Source organism: Budorcas taxicolor, chromosome 17 (genome assembly GCF_023091745.1).
Source record: "Budorcas taxicolor isolate Tak-1 chromosome 17, Takin1.1, whole genome shotgun sequence".
Lineage (NCBI taxonomy): Eukaryota > Metazoa > Chordata > Mammalia > Artiodactyla > Bovidae > Budorcas > Budorcas taxicolor.
In genome coordinates, this window is record NC_068926.1 from 39,976,647 (window position 1) to 40,000,143 (window position 23,497).

At 38.5% G+C, this 23,497-nt stretch overlaps 1 protein-coding gene across 1 annotated transcript in view; it reads right to left on the reverse strand.

Annotated features, from left to right (window-relative positions):
- RAPGEF2 (Rap guanine nucleotide exchange factor 2) overlaps positions 1 to 23,497 on the reverse strand; it is a 262,434-nt gene that overhangs the window by 14,088 nt on the left and 224,849 nt on the right. The window contains exons 12-24 of the mRNA XM_052654319.1: positions 17,743 to 17,895; positions 17,313 to 17,477; positions 15,102 to 15,209; positions 14,809 to 15,012; positions 14,600 to 14,708; positions 13,583 to 13,829; positions 8,256 to 8,413; positions 7,394 to 7,634; positions 5,112 to 5,495; positions 2,881 to 3,092; positions 2,667 to 2,790; positions 2,033 to 2,056; positions 733 to 956 (exon numbers count right to left, since the gene is read on the reverse strand). Of these exons, the coding sequence (XP_052510279.1) occupies positions 733 to 956; positions 2,033 to 2,056; positions 2,667 to 2,790; positions 2,881 to 3,092; positions 5,112 to 5,495; positions 7,394 to 7,634; positions 8,256 to 8,413; positions 13,583 to 13,829; positions 14,600 to 14,708; positions 14,809 to 15,012; positions 15,102 to 15,209; positions 17,313 to 17,477; positions 17,743 to 17,895 (2,353 nt within the window). The remainder of the gene's footprint in view (positions 1 to 732; positions 957 to 2,032; positions 2,057 to 2,666; positions 2,791 to 2,880; positions 3,093 to 5,111; positions 5,496 to 7,393; positions 7,635 to 8,255; positions 8,414 to 13,582; positions 13,830 to 14,599; positions 14,709 to 14,808; positions 15,013 to 15,101; positions 15,210 to 17,312; positions 17,478 to 17,742; positions 17,896 to 23,497) is intronic.

Genomic DNA, 23,497 nt, shown 5'->3' on the forward strand with positions numbered 1-23,497 from the left:
CCTCATGGACCGTAGTGCACCAGGATCCTCTGTCCATTGGACTCTCCAGGCAAGATTACTGGAGTGGGTAACCATTTCCTCCACCAGGGGATCTTCCCAACCTAGGGATCGAACCTGTGTCTCCTGCATTGACAGGTGGATTCTTTATCACTGAGCTACCAGGACAGCCCTAAAAGATCCTGAAGTGTCCTACATGGAAAATGCCTCTGTCTTACAAATACAAATGCCAAGAGAAAGAAAGCAGCCCCCATTTCTCACCAGGCCAGATCTATGCATTAAGCTGAGCTACGGTTCCCGGTGGAGCAGAATTCCTGCCTTACGTGGCAGCTGAATCGACTACTGGGTGCCTTCTGGGCTAAGGGCTAAGGGGCAGCTAGTACACCTCGGTCTGTACCCCTCCCAGGCTGCCCATCACTTTGCAGGTATCTTTGTAAGAAAACAGGGATGGGAATGGGCGCTGTATCCGCCCATGTGTCCCTTGCCTGCACCCTGGTGGCACTGGGATGAAACCAAATAAGCCAGTCACCCTGAAGTAGTCTATGGTGTCATGGTCTCCACGCTAACCCTACTGGACACAAGCCCAGGCCCAGGACTGCGCTGTGTGCTGTAATGACAGGGAAGGCTGGCGTGTCTCAGGATGCCACATGCCCCTGCACGCTGCCCTGCTGTGCTGGCACAGGAAACCTATCTGCATTCCAACTGGACCTGCAGCCACTTTAAGGAGAAACTCACGTGTGTTGGTGGCCGGCTCACACTGCAGGGATAGCGTCTGAAGACTCTCCTCATCCATCTCGAGCTCCAGATTGGACAGGTACTGCTTCACTTTGCGAGCCATCTGGGCATCTTCATATAGCTTTTTGGCATTGAGAAAGGAGCTACGACGCACCCGCTTTTTATGCCCACCTGTCTGAGCAACATCTAGCACGGTTGCGTTTGTACTACCCTGGCTGAGCGACCTGGAAGATGAAAAGGCAGAGATGCAGCTCGCTCCAGCACAGGGTCACTGTACCCACAGGAAACGTGCCAAGACTTCTCTAACAGTCTAGTTCAAGAGGCCACATGCCTCATTCTGGTAAATAAACTGTCACAAAGGAATATAGAATCATATCATATTCTATAGATTAACACATAATATATAGATTAAACTGATTTTTTTTCAAATTAAAAAGAATTCTACATACACTATATGTATACATATATGTTTGGTACTTGTTTTGTTCAAACTAAAAATTCTTTTTTGCCTCTAGAAAACATCCAAGGCAGTTCTATTGTAGAAGCCAGCAATTAATAATTATTATATATAAAAGCTCATGCAAAAATACACAGTTACAATAATTAAGAGTGACATTAAATTTATTTCTCCTAAAGGGGATGTCTTACATAGATTTAAAGAAATTTACCCACAATGTTCACAATTGTTTTCTTATTGCTTAGGTTAAGTGTAGTGAGTTTTTTCAGTAATATGGTCAATTTGTTAATAAAATGGTCATGCAAATGTAAAAACACATGTACAGAACTAGCATACGAGTTGTTAAGAATTATTTTTGAAAAGGACTGGTTTATAGAATGAAAACAGTAGTTAGTTGAGCTGTAAAAAATTTAGTTTTAACATGTAGGGGCACCTTCTGTATAGATTCACTTCACAAAAATCTGTGCAACAGTATTTAAATTGCACAATTTTCCCTTCTAACATCCTTTCTCCCCTCACCCCAGGTTAGACTTTTCTCCTTTCAAAACACACAAATTGTATTAAAATTAAATCTTTTTGTAAGCTCAGGAGTAAGGCCTGGCCTATGGTTCCCCAGAACAGTCATCAATCATTTCACAGCTCTCATGGGTCATGACCTCAAAAGCAAAAGCCCCAGTAGATTAAACTTGAAGTCAGTTTGCCAACTGAAATTCTGCTAGAGCAAGAGGGTTAAGAAAAAAAAATGCAAAAATGCGAAGCGTCAGGAAACACAGCGGGTAAGAAAAACACAATGCCACGAGCAGGATGAGAACTGTGTGGGTGTGCAGTGCCCCCACCACTTACCCCAGACTCCTCCACTTCTTCTTCCTGTAAGTGAGAGCCGTGGAGGTTGAAGCATGGGTGTAGAGAGAGACAGAGAGATCACAAGCTCAGAAAGAAAGGACCAGACTTCTGGATAAGCAGTACTAGAAGCCCACAAACCATAAACTGCATAATCGCCTCACACACACACACAACTGGACCAGCAATAGCTTTCTGGCTCAAAAGACAAATAAAAGTAAATATTCTGTTGTAACGACTTTTTGTTCTTTCACTGGATTCATCATTTTTGGCTACACTGACAGCTCAATCCATTGTGTGGATAGTGAGACAATACCACTTGGATCGTTTATATATTTTAGTTCATACTATCAATTATGCCTTTTAACTCTGCAAATCAGCATTCTGAAAAATAAGAATAGTTGTGTCTCATGGTCAATGAAAAGTGTCTGAGGGACAAACTGTTTTCATTGACAGCCCAAAGTGCACCAGATGTGGAATCAGACAGTCATTCTGAATTACAGCTCAACAGAGATTCTGTACACACCCTGATAAATCTCGCCACAGATGGATGTATTCGAAACCTTCTCTCATTGATTAGGAAGCTCTAAACTCAACCTTCTCTAACCCCAGGAACACTGCTGAGGGAGACACTCACCGAGTCCTGAACATGAGGGCAGGGTCCATGTTCACAGAGGCCATTCGGCCAACGTGACGTATTTCTTTTGCAATCATTCTTAGCTTCTCAAAATTGACCAACCCGTCAACCTTGGAGTCATTCCCTGTAATTGGTAAAGAAGGAAAAGGGAATCACATGGCATTCATTCTATACTTCCACCGGTGGAGACAGGAACCTTCCAACTTATATTTACCTTCGTGAAGGAACGTAAGATCCTTCTTGATCACTGGGAACAGGGGGATGATAGGAGGCTGCAGGTTCTGACTGTTGAGGACATTGCGGTATTTCGCCATGTTTCTGGAAGGATCAAACAGGTCTTGGAGATCTTGAAACAGCTTTTCGTATTTATTGGGAAGTTTCTCCCAGGTAGTTCGCAGTCTTGCCACTGGTGCCAGGTTTAGGCCACTGACAGGGAAAAAAGAAAAGTGGTATAAAATTAAATGACTCGTCCTGTTGAAGGACGGTAGGAATGTATTGCTTATTTATTAACAGAGAACACTTCTGCGTGCATGCTGTGTATACACAGGAATGTACAGGATTCGAAGGACTATTAATAATTCTGGGTAATGAGAACTGAAGATGGAAGCAGGGACAGGGCCTTGGGATTTTCCTCTTTTTCCGTTTATAGCCTCTGGTCTGTTTACTGCAGGCAGAACTACTACAATGTCAAGTGTCATGAGAGCAGGGCTGTGTTTCATTGCTTGTTCTCTGTACATAAAGTACTTGGCACCAAGCAGGCATTTGATAAAGCAGACTAACAAATATCCTGTGACACTGGGTCATTTGTAGAGACGTGGATGGACCTAGAGTCTGTCGTACAGAGTGAAGTCAGAAAGAGAAAAACAAATGTCATATAGTATTGCTTATATGTGGAATCTAGAAAAACGGTACAGGTGAACCCAGTTCTAGGGCAGGAACAGAGGTGCAGATGTAGAGAACGAATGTATGGACATGAGAAGGAGGGGGATGCATTGGGAGATTGAGATTGATATATATTAATAAACACTATCATGTGTAAAATAGAGAGCTAGTGGGAAGCTGCTGTACAACACAGGAAGCTCACCTCTGTGCTCTGTGATGACCCAGAGGGGTGGGATGGGGAAAGAGGGGAGGGAGGTCCAAGAGGGAGAGGATATATGTATACTTATGACTGACTCATTTTGTTGTACAAAAGTAACTAACACAATGTTTTAAAGCAATTGTACCACCATAAAAATATGTATATATATCCTATGATAATAATTTAAAAGCTATAAGAACAATAATAGTATGATCAAATTCTTAGAAAAAATGACTAATTTAATCATCAGCATCAATTTTGTTCATTGTTTCAGTCTGTATTTTCTTCCAGCCTCTAAGTACTTAAAGGCTGGAAGAAAATTAACATTTAGCAGGCATCCATCTGCCCTGTGCAACTGATGGAACTCTATACACATTATACTATTTAGGTTACTTGATAACTCTTTGGGTCATTGTTATTTTTATACAGAAATAAATTGACATTCAGAGAAATTCAAATAATTTGCCCCAAGTCACAGAGCTAAAAAAAAAAAAACTGGCAAATACAGATTTTCTGGGCTTTAAATCAGCATACTAAGTTTTTTTTTTAAAAACTGAAGTACAGCTGATTTACAATGATGTGTTAGTTTCAGGTGTACAGCACAGTGATTTGTCATGTATATCAATACACTCACACACACATACATATATATCTGTTCTTTTTCAGATTCTTTTCTGTTACAGGCTATTACAAAATACTGAGTATAGTTCCCTGTGCTATACAGTAGGGCCTTGTTTATCTACTTTAAATGTTAGTTGCTCGGTCGAGTCCAACTCTTTGCGACCCCATGGACTGTACCCTGCCAGGCTCCTCTGTCCATAGGATTCTCCAGGCAAGAATAGTGGAATGGCTTGCCATTTCCTACTCCAGAGGCTCTTCCTGACCCAGGGATCAAATCCAGGTCTCCTGCATTGCAGGCAGATTCTTTATCATTTGAGCCATCAGGGAAGCCCATTTAATATATAATAGTGTATATATTTTAAAGCAAACTCCTAAATCATCCTTCCCATACCTCTCTCCCATCTGCTAACCATAAGTTTATTTCGTATGTTTATGTGTCTACTTCTGTTTTGTAAATAAGTTCATTTACATATACATATATATATTTAGGTTCCACATATAAATGATACCATATGATATTTGTCTTACTCTGTCTGACTTTACTTAGTATGATAATCTCTAGGTCCATCCATTATAAGAGACTTTAAATAAAGGGTTACAATTAGGATTCAGAGAAAAAGAATTATTCCATATGATGCAATTAAAAAACTACTACACTCCTACAAATTGTATGGCTCTCCTGGATTGACATATATTTTTTAACCTGCAAACTGAATCGACTCTTACGATGAACATGCTCTCACCTGATGATTGCAAACATGGAGTTAAAATTCTTGCACTCCCTACAGTGCAGAGCTATCTTGATGAAATGCTTAATGATCTTCATCCTCTTCAGCTGGTTTGTCTCCCGCAGAATCTCGGATGCTACCCAAAATGTCTCCTGATTAATGACTTCCTCGAACGTCTTCAGGTTGGCACAGCTGGTTTTTGATTTGAGCTTGAATAAGTCATCAATGTACTCAGTGGGTTCGATGTTGCGGAAAAGCTCGAAGTTGCGCATGGAGAGCTGCGTGGCCACCTCCACGGTGCTGAGCTGCAGCAGCGAGATCTGGCTCTCTCGCAGCAGCTCCTGTGCATCCTCGTCCGAGCAAAGGGTTTCCGTCTCCATGTTGTTTTTCAAGTAATACCTGTGAGAGACACAGAATCCAAAGCCTGAGCAGCAATCTCAAGACATTCCTGAAAGAATGGCACTGTCTACAGAACAGCAATGGGAACGTGCTGCTGAATGATGCAGGGACTCTGCTTGGCACACACAGGAGGCAGTGGCTCTTCAGACTCCAGATCACAGAACCCCATCCAGAAGCCACTGATAGAAGCAAACACATCACACGGAACTGCATTTGTATCACCTGCAATCCATTTTCTACTACTCTTCCTTCCTTCTAGATTATTTTATTTTATTTTATTTTTTTTTGCTAATAAGGACAGAAAATAGCTAAACTTAGACAATTGGTATAAATAAGGAAATGGGATCCAAGGAAAGAAGTGGGAGTCCAACACAGAGTGACCACTCTGTTCCCGGAGATCCTCTCTGGCTACTGGTCCACCAAGCTCACCTGTTTATTCAAATACCAAAGAAACCTGTGAGCCATTTCCCTCTATTTGATGCTATGAGGAGAACGATCCTAAGACGGACTTTGACTTTCGAATATCTGATTTTCACAAAAACCCTCCACATAAGTGGGGTGTGTGTTTTCCCTGCTTGTCAGATGAAGAAACAGAGGCTCAGAAAGATGAACACCAGCTGTAGAGAGCACTCAGGGTCAGTGTACCTTTCTCTTTGTCAGCAACTTGTCCAAAGAGAATGCAGATGTTTACTCTGTTAATTTTTTTGTTATGTATTTTATAGAAAGATGCTTTCTTAAGCCAGACTCCATAAAGGAAGAAATAGAATGAGAACTGTGGTCCTGTCAAACTGGCCTTCTGCATATTTCACCAAAGCTGATGTGACAGAAGACACAGCCCTCGGGGCTTGACAGTCATAGATGTTCTCAGCTTTGATTACTCACGAAGCCCATGATGTGAATCCATTTATAATTTTGTTGAGCAATGACTGTGAATCAGGACTTTGCACCTCAGTGGAGATTTGGAGAACTCCCATCATGATCACAGACAGATCAATGATATTTAAATGATAACAAGAAAAATGGACACTACCTACCAAGAGTTGGGGCTGGCAATAAAGTGAAAGTGAAGAAGAGCAAGAAAGTTATAGTTGACAGCAAGCTAACAGAAGTTCTGAATGAATTAAATCAGGTTTAGATGTTTAACACAAAAGGCAAGAATACAATGAAACACTTCATATGATGAGAAAAAAAGAAAAAAAATGTGATTTATGAAAACACTCAATTTTCAGAAAGTGTAAAATCTAGTCATTATACGAAAGGCAAGACATAATTACTTTTCCAACTTTCCCTAATTTGTGATTTGAGAATATCAATGGAAACACCATTTAAGAGACTGACAAAACCATTTGAGAGGCTGACAAAATCCCATACAATGTTTTCCTGCAAATACAAGGCAGCAGAAGACCAAACCCTGAAGCAACGAAGCTTTGGTTCCAGTGTTAAGAAGGATATTTCATTAGTGTCATGAACAATAATAGGCAGCTTTAGCCAACCACACTGTCATAGATATCTCCACCTAAACAAATGAAGCGCCTAGAGAAGTCAGGTAGGCAGAAGCAAATGACACAGGAAGGTGGAAGGTGTGTTGTGAATGTGCATCTCCCAGGAGGCGGCTGTGGCTTTCTGCCAGCCCTGTATCCTGACGGGAGCACTGGTGAGCAGCAAGGAGTGGTCAGGTAACAGCACCCCTGTTTTGCACAAGTTCCTAAGAGATCCTTGTGAGGGTCAACCGTCTACTGTGTGCATTCCCTTTGATGTGGCAATGCTCAGTGAATGAGGAAAATCTTTTTAATCTTCAGGGATACTTATTAAAAAAAACCCTTCGAAAGTGTTCACCAGCCTCTGGTGTGGGTTTGAGGAGCGGGGTAGAGAAATCCAGCAGGATGAATAACGTCTACCTTCCGCTCAGCTGTATTCTGTCAGCAAGTTTGGAAAGCTGATCTGGAAGCCTTCTTTGCTTGATCACTCCCTCTGGTGTGACAGAGACTTCACAGAGCGAGTACTGATCCGGGGTGGCGGTCACGGCAAACTCCCGGATGGCCTGAACGACCACCTCCTTCGCCGTGGTGTCCTTACTGATCATGATGTATCGGCTTTGCTGGTCAGCCTTGAAAACCCTTAGCACTTGATCTGGCAAATCTGGTGGAAAGAAGAGTCATGTGTCAGTAGGAAGGATTTCAGTACATGGTGATAAAATTAAACACAGCCATGTGAAAAAAGTTCTCAGAAAAGATGATGTTGAACTTCCATCTCTCCCTTACATCAACAATTCTTCTTCAAAGATCAATTCAGTCAACGTCGTACAGGCACACTGAATGAACACATTTGCCCCAGGATAAACAAGTGATCCACAGACAAACAGATCAGATCACAATAGCAGCAGTTAAAGTTGTCAGGTTGGCAGCAGAAAGGAAAAAACTTAAATCTAAAGTTCATCTTTATTATAATGAAAAATCCAGGAAGCTGATCTAAAATATGCCTCTTACTTTTTATTTAATATGACCTGGTAATATCTGCATGGTACTATGTTAACTTCATTTTATGAAAGGGAACATCTGAGGGATCCATTTGCTTGTGGGCATACTAAAATAGTCTGAGTAATAATAAAAAAAAACAGTTCCAACTGTTTGAAATTTACATTTATCATGACTTTTAGCATTTGACAGAGTCCATGCCAAAGCAAGAGAGATACATATAGCATTCTCAATACATTAGGGGGAAAAAAAGATAAAAAAACAAAACTATATGAGAGGTGCTCACCAGGAGTGGCACTGAAGTCTAAAATGCGATGGTGTGACTGCAGTAAGTCAGGATTACTGGACGACAAGGTTCCGCTGACAGGCAGTGCAGTTGGGATGTGCTTAGTCTGCCTTAATCCTACTATGCTGTCATCTTGAGAGTGACCAATCCCGATATCACTGAACCAAGAAAAAAGGTACAAAATAAATGACCAGCAAGTTAAAAAGTTATGACTCACCAATAGATAGTGCACACAGATAGGAAATAAACCATATTTCAGAACACTAGCAGTTAATGTACAAGTATCATTAATAAATTTGACTGTAAATTACAAAAGCAACTACTGTATGTGTATCCAACTCAAGCGCATGTTTCTCTAAAACCTGTCTTTTTAACTAGATGAATCATAACGAGTATTAGTAGTTTCTGAGTTACAGACATATATTTAAGAAAAGATAAGCCCGAGTTAGTCATGGAAACAGAGTTAAGAAAAAGCACATTTTAAGAAAGGCATTTAGTCACTCAAATGATGACTTCTGCCTCAGAATGGTAAGTTGTTTTATAATCTTATCTTTACAGAACTGAAGAAATTGAGTAAAATGAATGGAGGAAAAAAAGTCCAAACTGTCCCAATTTCATCCTCCAGTGTTTCAGAGAGATAAATGAGATCACGATAGAGTCAAATGTAAAGAAAGCCTGACACAGACATTATTTCTTAATTATATGGAGCATAAAAAAGTAGTGGTGCAGGGTGACATTTCTTGGCACCAAAGAAGAGGCAGTGGAAATCCAATGACTCACTTTTACTTTTAACTCTCTACTTAAAATCTCTAGTTCTAGATTTAAGCTCCAAGAGTACTGCTTACTATTGATAGCTACAAACTCACTTCCATTTATAAAAGCCTGGGCACAACTTTTGAAACACGATTTAATAATACATAAAAACTATTTCTAGATTTGAAGGGCCAACTATTTCCAAAACAAAATATCAGAATAAAGCAGTAAGCACAAACACAAAATTAACTAGAACACAAGCAAATGGTTATAGTTCTGACCAATTTCTGTAAGTACCCTGAAATGAAGAGAAAGAAGATCATACTAAGGTTGAGACATAAATCAAGGTGTCATAAAATTAAGACGCAGCATCATTAAGTTTTTGGACATGACAGCTTGATCATAATACCTACTACCTACCGTTTTTAATGGCTGTGAAAAAAAAAAAAACAACACCTAGCAGCATTCTTCCTTTTTATTTGGGAGAGAAATGGAAATTACAAAGGCAAATAAGTAAGGACAAGACTTGGGATGATGTTAGTATAAATTCTTCAAAACTCATATGTAAATATGGCCCAGAGATCCCACTCCTGGGCATATATCTGGAGAAAACACCAATCTGAAAAGACATATGCACTCCGTTTACATTTACACTGTAGCACTATTTACAACGGCTAGGACATGGTAGCAACGTATGTGCCCATGAACAGAAGAACAGATAAAGAAGATGAGGTATATACACATAATGGCATATTTCTTAGCTATAAAAAAGGATGAAATAATGCCATTTGTAGCAATATAGGTGGACCTAGAGATGGACATACTAAGGGAAGGAAGTCTGACAGAGAATGACAAATCTATTATATTGCTTATGTGTGGAATATATTTAAAAAAATGCTACAAATGAACTTATTTACAAATCAGAAATAGACTCAAAGATACAGAAAACATATGGTTACCAAAGGAGAAGGGAGAGGGAGGGATAAATTAGGAGTTTGGAATAAACATATGCACACTACTATATATAAAACATAACAAGGACCCTCTGTTTATAGCACAAGAAACTATACTCAATCTCTTATAATAATAATGGAAAAGAACCTAAAAAAGAATGACTACACAAACATATACATATAAAACTGAATCACTTTGCAGTATACCTGAAACTAAGAAATATTATAAATCAACTATATTTCAATAAAAGTTTTGAAAATTCTTAGCTATATTCATAACAAAACTGTATTTCTATTTAAGTGCATAGAGGCGTGTATATATAGACAGAAAGGATTAATGTCCTGTGAAACATTAAAACATTCACATTATTAGTGGAATTTTATCTTTCAACCTTATAAAGCAGCCTTTACTGCCCAAAATATGAGATGTTATACAGGACTCGAGACATCTGCTGTGGACTCAGGCCAAAGACAGCGTCAACTGGGCTCCTGCTGGCGCAGATGCTGTCAGTACTGGTCAGACACTCTGGGCATCCCCCAAAGGTGGACGTCTTCAGACCCGTTTCCCAGCAACAAGTCACACGCAACATGGTGATCTAACACTCTTCTCTCACCTGTGTGTCTGCCATCCACAGACACAAGAGTACTCCTGGATTGAAACTGTGTTAAAGTAAAGATCAGGCTCAGAAAGGGCCACCTCTGAGCACAGCCTCTTCCTGCTGGACCTCTCGAACTCTCATTGTTACTGAGATTTTTTTGACCTTGGTTAACTCTGTATGTAGTCTGTTGGCTTATTCTCTCTTTCCTCTGGGTTCAGCAGTGTTTCTCCACTTACTCAACAACTGGACCTGAGCTCTACAGTCCTACCCACTCTACTTACATCCCTCTACTAGGCCTGTCCTTGCCAGGTGGCCACCGTCTGACACCTTAGCTTCTGTGATACTGATAATGTTTGAGAGAAAGAGAAAGAGAAAAAAAACCCCAGTATATCTAGAATATTTATCTGCTTGACTACTTTGATATGCTTTGTTAGGAAAAAAAAATCATTGCAAACATATGCTGATTATTAGGAAGGATTTGCAATTTTCAGGCAAGAATACTGGAGTGGGGTGCCATTTTCTACTCCAGGGGATCTTCCCGACCCAGGGATGGAACCTGTGTATCTTGAATCTCTTGCACTGGCAATCAGAGTCTTTACAACTAGCACTACCTAGGAAGCCCCAAGTAATGACTACTATTAAGTCTATATACCAACATAAAAGATCCTATAGGCTACTGAGCCTTCTTTTAAATATAATTATTCTTCTCAATTATATTACATATACAGATGATTTCAAATATTTTTCATAATAAAATGTTCATTTTTACTGAGTTACAACTGCTTTACAATGTTGTGCTAGTTTCTGTTGTACAACAAAGTGAATCAGCCATATGTATACAGATATCCCTCCCTCTAGGACTTCCCTCCCACCACCCGCCACCCCGCCCTTCCCCATCCCACCCATCTAGTTCATCAAAGAGCAGAGAGACCCAAATTTAAACTACAATGAGGTATTGTAAACTCACACGAGTCAGAATGGCCATTAGCAAAAAACCTACAAACAATAAATGTTGGGGAGGATGTGGAGATAAGGGATCCTCCTGCACTACTGGTAGGGATGTAAACTGATAAAGCCACTATGGAGGTTCCTTACAAAACTAAAAGCAGAGCTACCATATGACCCAGCAATCCCACTACTGAGCATATACCCTGAGAAAACCATGATTCAAAAAGACACATGTGCAGCCTCAGTGTTCACTGTAGCAGTATTTACAACAGCCAGGACATGTCCACTGACAGATGAATGGATAAAGATGTGGTCCATAATGAAATGTTTAAATGAGTCATATATGTTCTTCAGTGCAAATTATTTAAGCTGTCTCCTCAGTGCTTCCAAATCAATAATCTATTTATCATCCTTTTTTCTTTTCCCTGTTCTAGATTTTGAGTATCTTTCCAAATACACATAATAATGTTATGCACAGTATTCTCATCCTGTGTCCTTTGCCAACACCCTGTACTAGGGATGGATTTCATCTCAGCTCTTATATGTCACATTTCTATTAATACTCTCCAGGGTCATGCTGACTTGTGTTAGATTGTTTTAAAGGTTCATATTTAACTCATGGTCAGATATAACTCTAAGTTTTTTTTTAGTTATTGTGCTGCTAATAATTCTACTTTTAAGTAATTTTCTTATCCACTTAAAAATGTGTTTTTCATTATGAAGGGTGACTTAAAAAATCAATTCCTATTTTCTGTAATGCCAGCAGCCCTAATCCACTGTTTCTTAGAAACTTACAAACACACTCTCAAGTCTATAAATACTGCTGTTGTACACACTGCTTATCCTTAAGACTCTGCTGTAGCAGTCATTTCTAGCTAATATGAAAGAATCAATCATTATAGTTTAATAGGGACACAAGTTTGACATTCAATCCACTAACAGCATATTCTAGAACATAGCTCTCTAATCTTTGTATGAAATGTTTATCAGAAGTGGAATTAGAAAAAAGACTTGATAAAGTCTGAATGGTTATATGTATTGCTCCTTTGTAAGACCTATTAGATCATGAAAGAAGGAAGAAAAATAACCCTTATGTTTTCAAGTTATCTCATATTACTGTAGTTAGAGGAATATATAATAAATAAATTTTGGGCACCCATGTAATTTAATATTTAAAAAAATGTTGACTGATGGTAATTGGGATTTATGGGGCTTTCCAGGTGGCTCAGTGGTAAAGAATCCACCTGCCAAGCAGGAGATGTGGGTTGGATTCCTGGGTTGGGAAGATTCCCCTGAAAGAAATGGCAACCCATTCCAGTCTTCTTGCCTGGGATATCTCATGGACAGAGGAGCCTGGTGGGCTCAAAGAACTGGACACAACTTAGTAATTAAACCACCACCACCAACTGAGGTTTATAAAACATCCACAGACCTAGAAGAAGCTAAAGTGAAGAAAAAAGTGAGCAAACAAGCAAAGTTTTAAAAGTGTGACGCTTGCAACTCTGTCTGGTATGAGCTGTTGGCATAAACGAACAGCCAAGAAGAGAGTCAAGAATACACCTGACATGCTGACTGCAGAGCCCAGCAGGAGGAAAAAAAGGAGTTCTGTGCTTGGTTGATGATGTCTTGTCAACAGTTAAGTAACTGAAATCAGGAGACAGAAGCAAAAAGAGAAAGGCAAGGGTAGATAGTAGCAGCTGTGAGCCACAAAGACTCAGTTGGCAAAAGCAGATGCTGATGGTGGAAAAGACACCTAGAAACAAAGAAACAAGAGCAGAAACAACCCCATCACGCCACTGGGGAGACAGGAGTAAAGTCACATTCTTGCTTTTTAAAAGTCCAAATAAGAAATAAAATAATTCAAACAAAGAAATGCTAACTATCTCTAAGAAGACTGGAGTAGGCAAGCAAGTGGCAAAAATGGGATAAAAACAATTGTCCAGTTGCTTCTAAGATAGCTCTGCCATAAAAGCTAAAACAATTTTTACACTCCTGAGTAAACATTACATCATTATCTTTGCTTATTATTTTAATACAATAATAGAATGCAGAGAAAATTGATATAGACACTTACTTATATGGTTTCTGTGGCAAGATACTGATCCGAGTCTTGTCAAGTATCTTTTTGAGCTTGTTCCTTCCCCCAACAGTGTTGGCTTTGCTTTTCTTATTTACTTTTTCAAGTCCTATCACTTGTTCTACATCTACAGCGAGATCTGGAATGGAGTAGCGACTGGCCTTTTTGATGTCTCCAATTTTAGGGAGGTGAGGGGCACCATTTCTCTTCTCTTCTGATAATCTTGTTAGAAGTTCTTTAAATACTGAAAAGGAAACAAACACCAAAAAACATCCATTATTGGAAATCTGAATAATTCAAAGACAACTGGAGAACTTGAAAATAGATACTAAGTATAGACTGCAGTCGGAGAAGGCAATGGCACCCCACTCCAGTACTCTTGCCTGGAAAATCCCATGGACGGAGGAGCCTGGTAGGCTGCAGTCCATGGGGTCACTAAGAGTCAGACATGACTGAGTGACTTCACTTTGACTTTTCACTTTCATGCATTGGAGAAGGAAATGGCAACCCACTGTAGTATTCCTGCCTGGAGAATCCCAGGGACAGGGGAGCCTGGTGGGCTGCCGTCTATGGGGTCGCATAGAGTCGGACACAACTGAAGCGACTTAGCAACAGCAGCATAGACTGCAGTGATCAAAACTGTAATCCTGTAGAAAAACACTCCTACAAGGAATGAATGACACCAAGAATCTGTTTTGTATGTTTTCTGCCACTTCTACTCAGAATAAGTTATAGGTATTTATTGACAGATTTTTATTCTTTACAGATATTTAATATTTATCAATAAAAGCATCAATAAAATTAAATGTTATGGTCCTCAAGTAAGTAGGCTTTTATTTAGATCTAATCATATGCTTACATAATTAATTCTGTATCTATGCATTTTACTATAAATTTTCAATTCTTATGATGCTTGAATTATAAGCAATGACTTTTCATGATTAAGACATAAATGTTTAAATAAAAGACCAAAAGGAGAAAAATGAGACTATGCAAAAAATGCAAAATACTTACCAAATAAATTGGTTTTCACAGTGATAGATAAATGTGTGTTATTTCTAAGAATTTCCATGGCTTTTGACAGCTGAATATTTTCAAAGTTTTGACCATTTACTTCTAGAATCTAAAAATGAAGTTATAAAATTAATTTCAGTTTCCCAAATGACTGAAGGAAAAGAAGACACCAGTGTTCACCATCATGTTTGCAATTAGAAATACCATACCTGATCCCCTCGTTTCAAGCCTGCTTCTGTTGCTTTGCTAGCTGAATCTACACTGTCAACAAAGATTCCAAATCCTTTCTCTGAGCCTCCAAGTAAGATAAAAGGCAAAGGAGCTTCTCGGGATGGTTTCGTTAGCGTCATCAATCTTCTTTTTGCTTTAGCTGCACATGCAATATTTAACAGCCTTAGATGTCCACCCATTTTCTACAAGAGTTCAAAAAAAGTGGTTTCAAGAATGGGCTGAATAAAATGAACTTAAAGCTGTGATTGAAAAAAAAAATCACAAATATTACCTCTCTTTCCAGATTATTTTCAAATTCTTCTAGAAATCGAGTCATTGCAGGATCTCCTTCAAAGTCATTGAAGTGATTATTCACCCACAATAATACTACCCGTGTAACCTGAAAAATCAATTAATTTTTAATAGGTTTTCTTCTTTCTAGTGCTAAAGATTTGTGGTTAAGGTCATTGCAAAAAAAGATATCCGACAATTTACCTAACAACAATGAACAAGAAAAACAATAACAAAACCTTTAGATTTTATTGATGAGGATAACTTTCTGAAAATATGTATTAATGCTTTAAATGTGGACTTTATATTGAAGAATGGTAATTAACACATATCTTGCTTACTCTCAAAATATATCTGAAACAAGTCACAACAAAAACTAAAGGAAAAAAAGAATCAAAATAATACACAAGACAGAAACTTTAACATCTACAATTCTGCAGGAAAAATGAGTTGCCTTTTCTTACTAAGCTCACATGTTTTCACTGAGCCCTACACTTTTATACATCACAATACACACACTCAGCTATGGAATATTTGCTTTATACCAGCAAGAACTGTGCAACCTTCATTAGACTGTAAGTTCCATGAAGACAACCTTATCTGTTATGTTCTAAGGGCATCCTTAATATTTATAACAACACCTGGCTCAGAGTGAACTCTCAATAAAATTTTACCAAATGAGTAGTATAGCTGCAACTTTAAATTAAAAAGCACTTGTTTTATTTTATATGAGTTTAACTTTCTCAATCTTAAATAATATGATCAAAGAAATTTTCCGTAGCACTGTTTTCAAGCATTAACCTCTTAAAGCGGGAAAATGAAGCGTGCTATTTTAGCAGGAAAGAAACAGATGTGACAGTATGCACTTAATCTTTAAACTACAGTTAAAATACTTTTTACAATTAAATACAGTGGGACAAATTATAGTATATAATCTGAGTAAACACTCAGGAGTCAAGTTGATATTTATATTAATTTTTTTGTCATTTATTATCACTACTGACCATTTTTCAAGTTGAAGAAACCAAGATTATTGTCTCCCCTGAAACTATATCCTTAACACCGGACCTTTCCGTAAAATTAAAATTTTGTAGCTGAGCAGCCACCTTTAAAGTCTACTAGCCGTATTCCAGGTTAGAAAAATGAGATTTGTAAATCATGAATTGAATATTCCAATTACCGCCACCAATACCTTTAAGATGCAGTAAGAGATCACTGTGAGCCAGACAGTACCAAGTTATTCATCTTCACAACAACCCCAAAAGGACAGAGATTACTATTTTACAAATAGAGATGGGTGGCAGGAGAAAAATGGCAGAGGAAATACTCAAAGCAAGTTTTACAGCAGAAGACCTTAGCTGAGGTCTTCCACGCCTGTGACTCTCAGATGATGACATGAAGAGCATCACGGTCCAACGACTGCTCTCAGGCCAAGGGGTAGTCAGCAGCAGGACCAACACTGGAGCTGGAAGCCTTTTGCTGTTTGTCCCCAGTTCTGGGTTTCCCACCCTGCCTCTCCCATGTGGGGCCTCATAGAAACAAGGCCGCCATATGGAAGGAGAAATGAGTACAGGCTAGTTAATTCTCAAACCTCACAAGACTAGGAACTTCATCACCCTCTCTGGCCTTGAAAAAGAGCCTGACTCAAGAGCTGGTGAAGAGGATCAGTTTGGAATTATAAGACAGGGCCCTACCCACCCACAATGGTTGAGAGAAGATGCTGTTCTGGGGCAACTGAAAACCTATAACTTCTATGTGGTGTACACTGGCCAGCTACTGAACCAGAGGATGCACATTCCCAAGGAACCCAGGTGTTTGGGGACTGTGTTTTAATTGAATTTTCAACAGAACTAGAGTCTACATATTTGCTGAGGGGAAAGGAATTGAGATGGCAGAGGAGAAGGACATGGAGCTCACCTCCTCCCAAAAATACATCTACATATGAAATGATTTGCACAGAAAATCTACTGAAACATTTGTTGCCCAATGTATTGGCCTTTGTGTTAAAAAGGAAAATTCTAGAGCTGAACTTAGAATCTATAACAAAAACTAGTATTTATAGCATCCCTTTTCTTTTGCTCAAAAAGTACATTCTCTTAACCCACCAACATAATTTGAACATAACTGGTTTAACAATTATATATATTAAAGTTCTTTAACTTTATATCTGAATGTTTCACATTTGAAAGAAAACTAGAACGTATCTTCCAACCTTATCCCTGAGGCTCGGGTCATTAAACCACTCCAACAACTTTTTGCCCACTTCCATCGGGCTACAGAGAAAAGTCCTATAGGTCAACAGGAAGTCTTCTATGAACGTTGGATCCACCACTGAATGTTCTTCCACCAAATGCATCGTTAACCTTTCTGAGGTGCCCTGTAACAAATCAAATGTGTCATAAGCATCCTGCATGTGTGGCATATACATGTACCTTGATTTCAAATCTTCAACGTAAGATGAACTGGGTAGTAAGATATACAATAATGAATAAGACTGCTATTCATCAAAGAAATTCCAAGATTCTTTACAACTGATACATTTAAGAGAAGTTACACTGAAAAATGAGGAGGGGGCATCCTAAATCATCACAAGCGGTACTACCAAAACCCTCCTCCCTCGGGATGTGGCGTGTTTGTCTCACCTTGATGACAATGTGCCCCTTTCTTGTTCCAGTCCGATCGAGCTCTCGGTGTTCCTTCACCATGACGATCTCTCCTTCCTCTTCAACTTTTTGCATGTTCTTTTCTACTTGGTTGAGGATACGGCAGTAATCTTGCTGGGCTATGCAGACAAACTAAAATAAAATGTAAGTCACATGTTAATGATAAAGTGCTTGCAAGAGACCTAGCAGCGCTAATGATTCAGTGTTTTAAATATTTAAGACTGACATTTTTCCATGTCTTTCCCATACTTTCTAAATGAGCTCGGTAATGAACCTTCACCTGACTTCTCTGCTTTTTAATGTATTTCTTCCTTGGTCAAGAAAAGTTTCATTTTTAGAATAATTCTATGTAATTTATATTAAAAATCCTAACAATTAAAAAAATCAGAAGATAAAATTAGAATATTCCTTCCTCGTGTCCCTTTTTTGATGATTAGAAAACACTGGGGGAGGAGAGTGGACTCTTAGGATAGATACCTAAAAAAAAAAAAAAAGATAGGATATATATATGTGTGTGTGTGTATACATATATATCTAGATATATTATATGATGTACTTTGCTGTACACCTGAAACTAACACAACATTGTAAATTAACTATACACCAATAAAAATTAGAAAAAAAAAGTGCATATCCTTACAACTGTGGTCAGTCAGTTCAGTCGCTCAGTCATGTCTGACTCTGCAACCCCATGGAATGCAGCACGCCCGGCCTCCCTGTCGATGACCAACTACCAGAGTTTACTCAAACTCATGTCCATTGAGTCAGTGATACCATCCAATCATCTCATCTTCTGTCGTCCCCTTTTCCTCCTGCCCTCGATCTTTCCCAGCATCAGGGTCTTTTTTAATTAGTCAGCTCTTCATATCAGGTGGCCAAATTATTGGAGTTTCAGCTTCAGCATCAGTCCTTCCAGTGAATATTCAGGACTGATTTCCTTTAGGATGTACTGGTTGGATCTCCTTGCGGTCCAAGGGACTCTCAAGAGTCTTCTCCAACACCACAGTTCAAAAGCATCAATTCTTCGGCACTCAGCTTTCTTTTTAGTCCAACTCTCATGCCCACACATGACTACTGGAAAAACCATAGCCTTGACTAGATGGACCTTTGTTGGCAAAGTAATGTCTCTGCTTTTTAATATGCGGTCTAGGTTGGTGGGCAGAGCAGCAAAAAACCTTTGGAGAGAGTCTACAGGTGGTTGTTTAATTATCTGTTAGGCTCATGGTCCTAACAGAACAGAAGAATATGAAAAGAATTCAGAATAGAAGGATGCAATAATGGATTTTAATTCAGTCCATCAGGGCAGCTGCTGGGCAGCATTTCTGGTTTAAGAATTGTAATGTACCACCTGAATCCAGGGGACTAAGCTAAGGAACCACCACTTTTTTTAGGCTGTGACTTTTTGTTTTACTGTCAGTGGGCAGGTAAAAAACTGGGACTCTCTGGTGCTTAAGAAATCCTAGCCTGTTAATCAAATCATCACAGAATTGCTTTTAAGAAGAAATTCTCTTAACTGCCCCCATCCTGCCTCACTGCGGCTGCTAGGGCCAGGTTAATTGATTCAGTCGTGAGCTTTACTACCTCTCACTGTGGAATCCTGAGAAAAGAACCTGGGGGTCTTATTTTGCATCTGAAAAGGGGAAATAATCCTAATAGCACCAGCCTCAAAGGGTTGTTGTGGAGGTTTAATGAAATAATCCAGGTAAAGCTCCTCCACTGTGCTAGATACATAATATGTGCTTGATAAATTTTATTTATTATTTTAAAATGATGTAAAAACATAATTATCACTTAGTGGGTTTTCAAAATTTGAAAAGATTTTGAGAGCAACAATTTTTTAAAAGATAATTTTAATAAATGATATCAAAATTCAAAGATATCCATGCAGTAGATATTATAAATGTGTGATATTATAAAAGAAATCAGCTTAGAAAGTCTGTTCAAAAAGATCTACAAAGGAAGCCACATACTTTTTAAGCTCAAATCATTATTCCTCATAACTGATATTAAGGTTAATCCTTGCTCTTAAAGAAGTTAACAAAAATGTGCACATCAAGCAATTACTCCTCCATGACCTCAAAGATAAAAAAATTCAGGACTCAGGGGAATCCATTTAATTATATTTCTTAGTAGTTTTAAAGAAAGTGAAGAATGAATTCCAGAAATCACTTATTACACAAAGTAAACAGAAGCCACTGACGAGGCAAGAATAGATTTTTAAATTAAAATTTTTGTCTCCTATGATTTTTGAATAATTTATTCTCATTTTAGAAATCACTTTTAGGGTAAGTCAAATATACTTCAATAAAATATATATATTTAAAATTGCAAAAAAATCATTTAGGAATGAAGGAAGAATGAACATTTCTTTTCTCTAATGTGAAAAGATTAAAAGAGGGGGAATGGCTAAATTATAGCATATGGCAGATAAAAGATGCTACAGCCATCTAAAATCATGTTTTCAAACAACATCTAAACCTTCAACTCAATATTCTTGATGTTGATCATTTTTAACAAATTTTTAAACCACATATTGTAACAATGATTTTAATAGTGATTATGACATCACTATTATAACATTGTGGCTGCCTGACAGGAACTTTCTCTCTCTATCCTTCCAACCTCCCATGGCATTCATGGGATGCAACGAAGGTGCTATTATCCCCACTGCACAGATGAGGAGACAGCCATACCAACGCCATGCTAGTCTCCCAATGTCTCATAAGTATGTGCTTGCTAATTTAAAATTATATACATGCATATAAAAATTGTGGAATATAACAAAATCAATTATTACTTTTTAAGAATTATTCTTAAATAAAACAAAGATGAATATTTTTAATGATAAAGTGTACCAATCACAAAGGAGAATGATTATTATTTCTGAGCAATGCAAATAACAAGCAATTCTCATTGTCTAATATACTTTTCTATATTTTGCATACTTTCTGCATAATCAAAGCTTTTTTACAGAAGTAGCAGCAGCATTTCACATGGAAGAAATAACATACTACAACATTGCTTCTTCCACTACAACATTGCTTCTTCCACTGAGTTGGTTGATATAATCTCACTAATTATTTTATTAGTTTAGAATCAAAAAGTTAAAATTCAAAAAGCACAGGTTTCTGTTGTAAGTAATTATGGATAGCTAAGTAAAAAAAAAAAATTTTAATGCCGAAAACTACCTCCAAACTCGTATCTTTAACACTGACCACAGGTTTGCATATGTTTGAAATATGTGGTTCTTGCCTGAAAAATATTTTTAGTTTTTTTTTCTTTTTACAGGGCAGCAAGTTGTTCTCAGAGTCTCCAAACAATTTTAGGTGTTCTTTCTTATACTCATTTTTAGAGAACATAATTATATTGTTTATCTCCTAAAAAAGAAATATATCCTTGAGTTAAAACAAGTAGAGAGATAAAAAGAAAATGCATTTTGAAATGTACTAAAATTAATCCTCTTGACTAAGGACTTAAAGAAATTAGAATAAATTTGATTTGAAATTCTTAGTGTCTAGACAGACATTTTTGGCATTTCTTCTGCAGCAAACTGAAATACCATCCAAAAATGAAAAAAAAAAGGAATCCCAAATTGAATTTCCAATATGGCCACATAGCACCAACATCACAAAAGAAATACACTTTAGATGAAAACATTATTTAATTAGAAAATTTATTTTTGCTTTAAGAAATTTTTAGATATAACATTAAATTCAAAGAAAAAATAGGTATGATAAAGCCAGTTGAAAATTTGTGAGTTGCCAACAAAGATCACTGACTCAATGGACATGAGTTTGAGTAAACTCCAGGAGTTGGTGATGGACAGGGAGGCCTGGCATGCTGCAGTCCATGGAGTCACAAACAGTCAGACTAGACTGAGCAACTGAACTGAACCAAGGTGCGTCCAGTCAAAGCACCTATGCTTTTCCCAGCAGTCATGTATGGATGTGAGAGTTGGATTATACAGAAATCTGAGCACCAAAGAATTGATGCTTTTGAACTGTGGTGTTGGAGAAGACTCTTGAGAGTCCCTTGCACTGCAAGGAGATCCAACCATTCCATCCTAAAGGAAATCAGTCCTGAATATTCATTGGAAGGACTGATCCTGAAGCTGAAACCGTATTTTGGCCACCTGATGCGAAGAACTGACTCACTGGAGAAGACCCTGATGCTGGGAAAGACTGAAGGCAAGAGGAGAAGGGGACAACAGAGAATGAGATGGTTGGATGGTATCACCAACTCAATGGACATGAGTTTGAGTAAACTCTGGTAGTTGGTGATGGACAAGAAGGCCTGGCGTGCTGCAGTGCATGGGGTTGCAAAGAGTCAGACATGACTGAGCGACTGAACTGAGCACATAATTGTTTTAGAGAGGTTTTATACTTTAAGATGGCTGTTCACCCTCTATGATCTTGCCACTTTGATATGAAATAAAAACTCACCTAAGCTTTCTTTTATAAAAGGGCAAAAACAATTTATGTCACAGGATAAGTTTCTTTTGGGCACACGACCTCATAGCTTTTATTTAGTAAACATATTGAAAATGACAAAATGAAGTAAAGTTAAACTTTAATCAACAGCTCTCACAGTCTCAGGAAAAGCTGAGTCTCACAGATTTTACCTTAAGAGGTGAGCTCTATTTAAATTGGTACTCTGTGCTTGCAAGGAAGCTATACCTAACAGTTCACATAGGCATTCAAGTGTTCCCTATCTGCTGAAGGGTACAGTGCAGGGTTAAGCCATGCCTGGGTGTTTCTGGTAGGCCCGAGACTTAGGTGGGGGAGAGGGGATGAGGAGACAGAAAGTGGAAGAGCAGGAAAGGAAAAGAGGGACAGGCAGAGGGTGAAAAAAACAAAGACATGGATGGGGAATGGAAAACTGGAGCCATCACCCGGTACCAAAAGACGTCTGCCTGGTCCTGCCTTTGTCCTACAAACCCAATAGCGGACAAGACTGGGAAAAGAAGCATGCAGAAGGGAGCAGGATAGAGCACAGTGTTGGGGGCATCACGGGACCCAAACAGGCAGAGATAAACATCATTTGAAGTATGGTTTTAGTGCTCTACGATGACCTACGGGGTTGGATTGGGGTGGGGGGAGCCTCAAGAGAGAGGGCATATATGTATTATACCGGATTCATGCTGTTGAACAGCAGAAACAACACTGTAAAGCAATTACTCTCCAATAATAATAATAATAATAATTAAAAGAAAGAAGTGTCCAGTTGAATCCACTCAGACCATGTCCTCAGACTGATCATGGTCTCCACTTTAACCACACTACCCAAGATGTATTTCTGGAACCCACTGAGAGGCCAGCAAATGAGTGTCAACCTGCTAAGGTTGCTTCCTCTTGGAACGGACACCACCTTTGTTCATTTCATTCAATCAATACTGATTATCTACAGTCATTTTATGGATAAAAATGTGATTCTCACTGTTGACTTTCCCCAACAAGAGGAGGATGTGACATGTGCACTTTCTGACAAATACACGACATTTTAACAGAAATACAGTAAAAATGCTATCCCAAATAAGCATTTAAATATCTAATTTTTTTCTCCAAGCCTATTCTAATCAGGAAGGAGGGAACTTAGGGTCTGAGAGGGATGAGTGGAAGCACAAGGATGACTCTTGAACCTGATTTATTTCACGTTCCTTTTACAGCATGCAGAGTGGCCTGCAGATTAAGAAAAGACTTGCTCTAGCAGACACTGCACCCATGACCCACTCTGT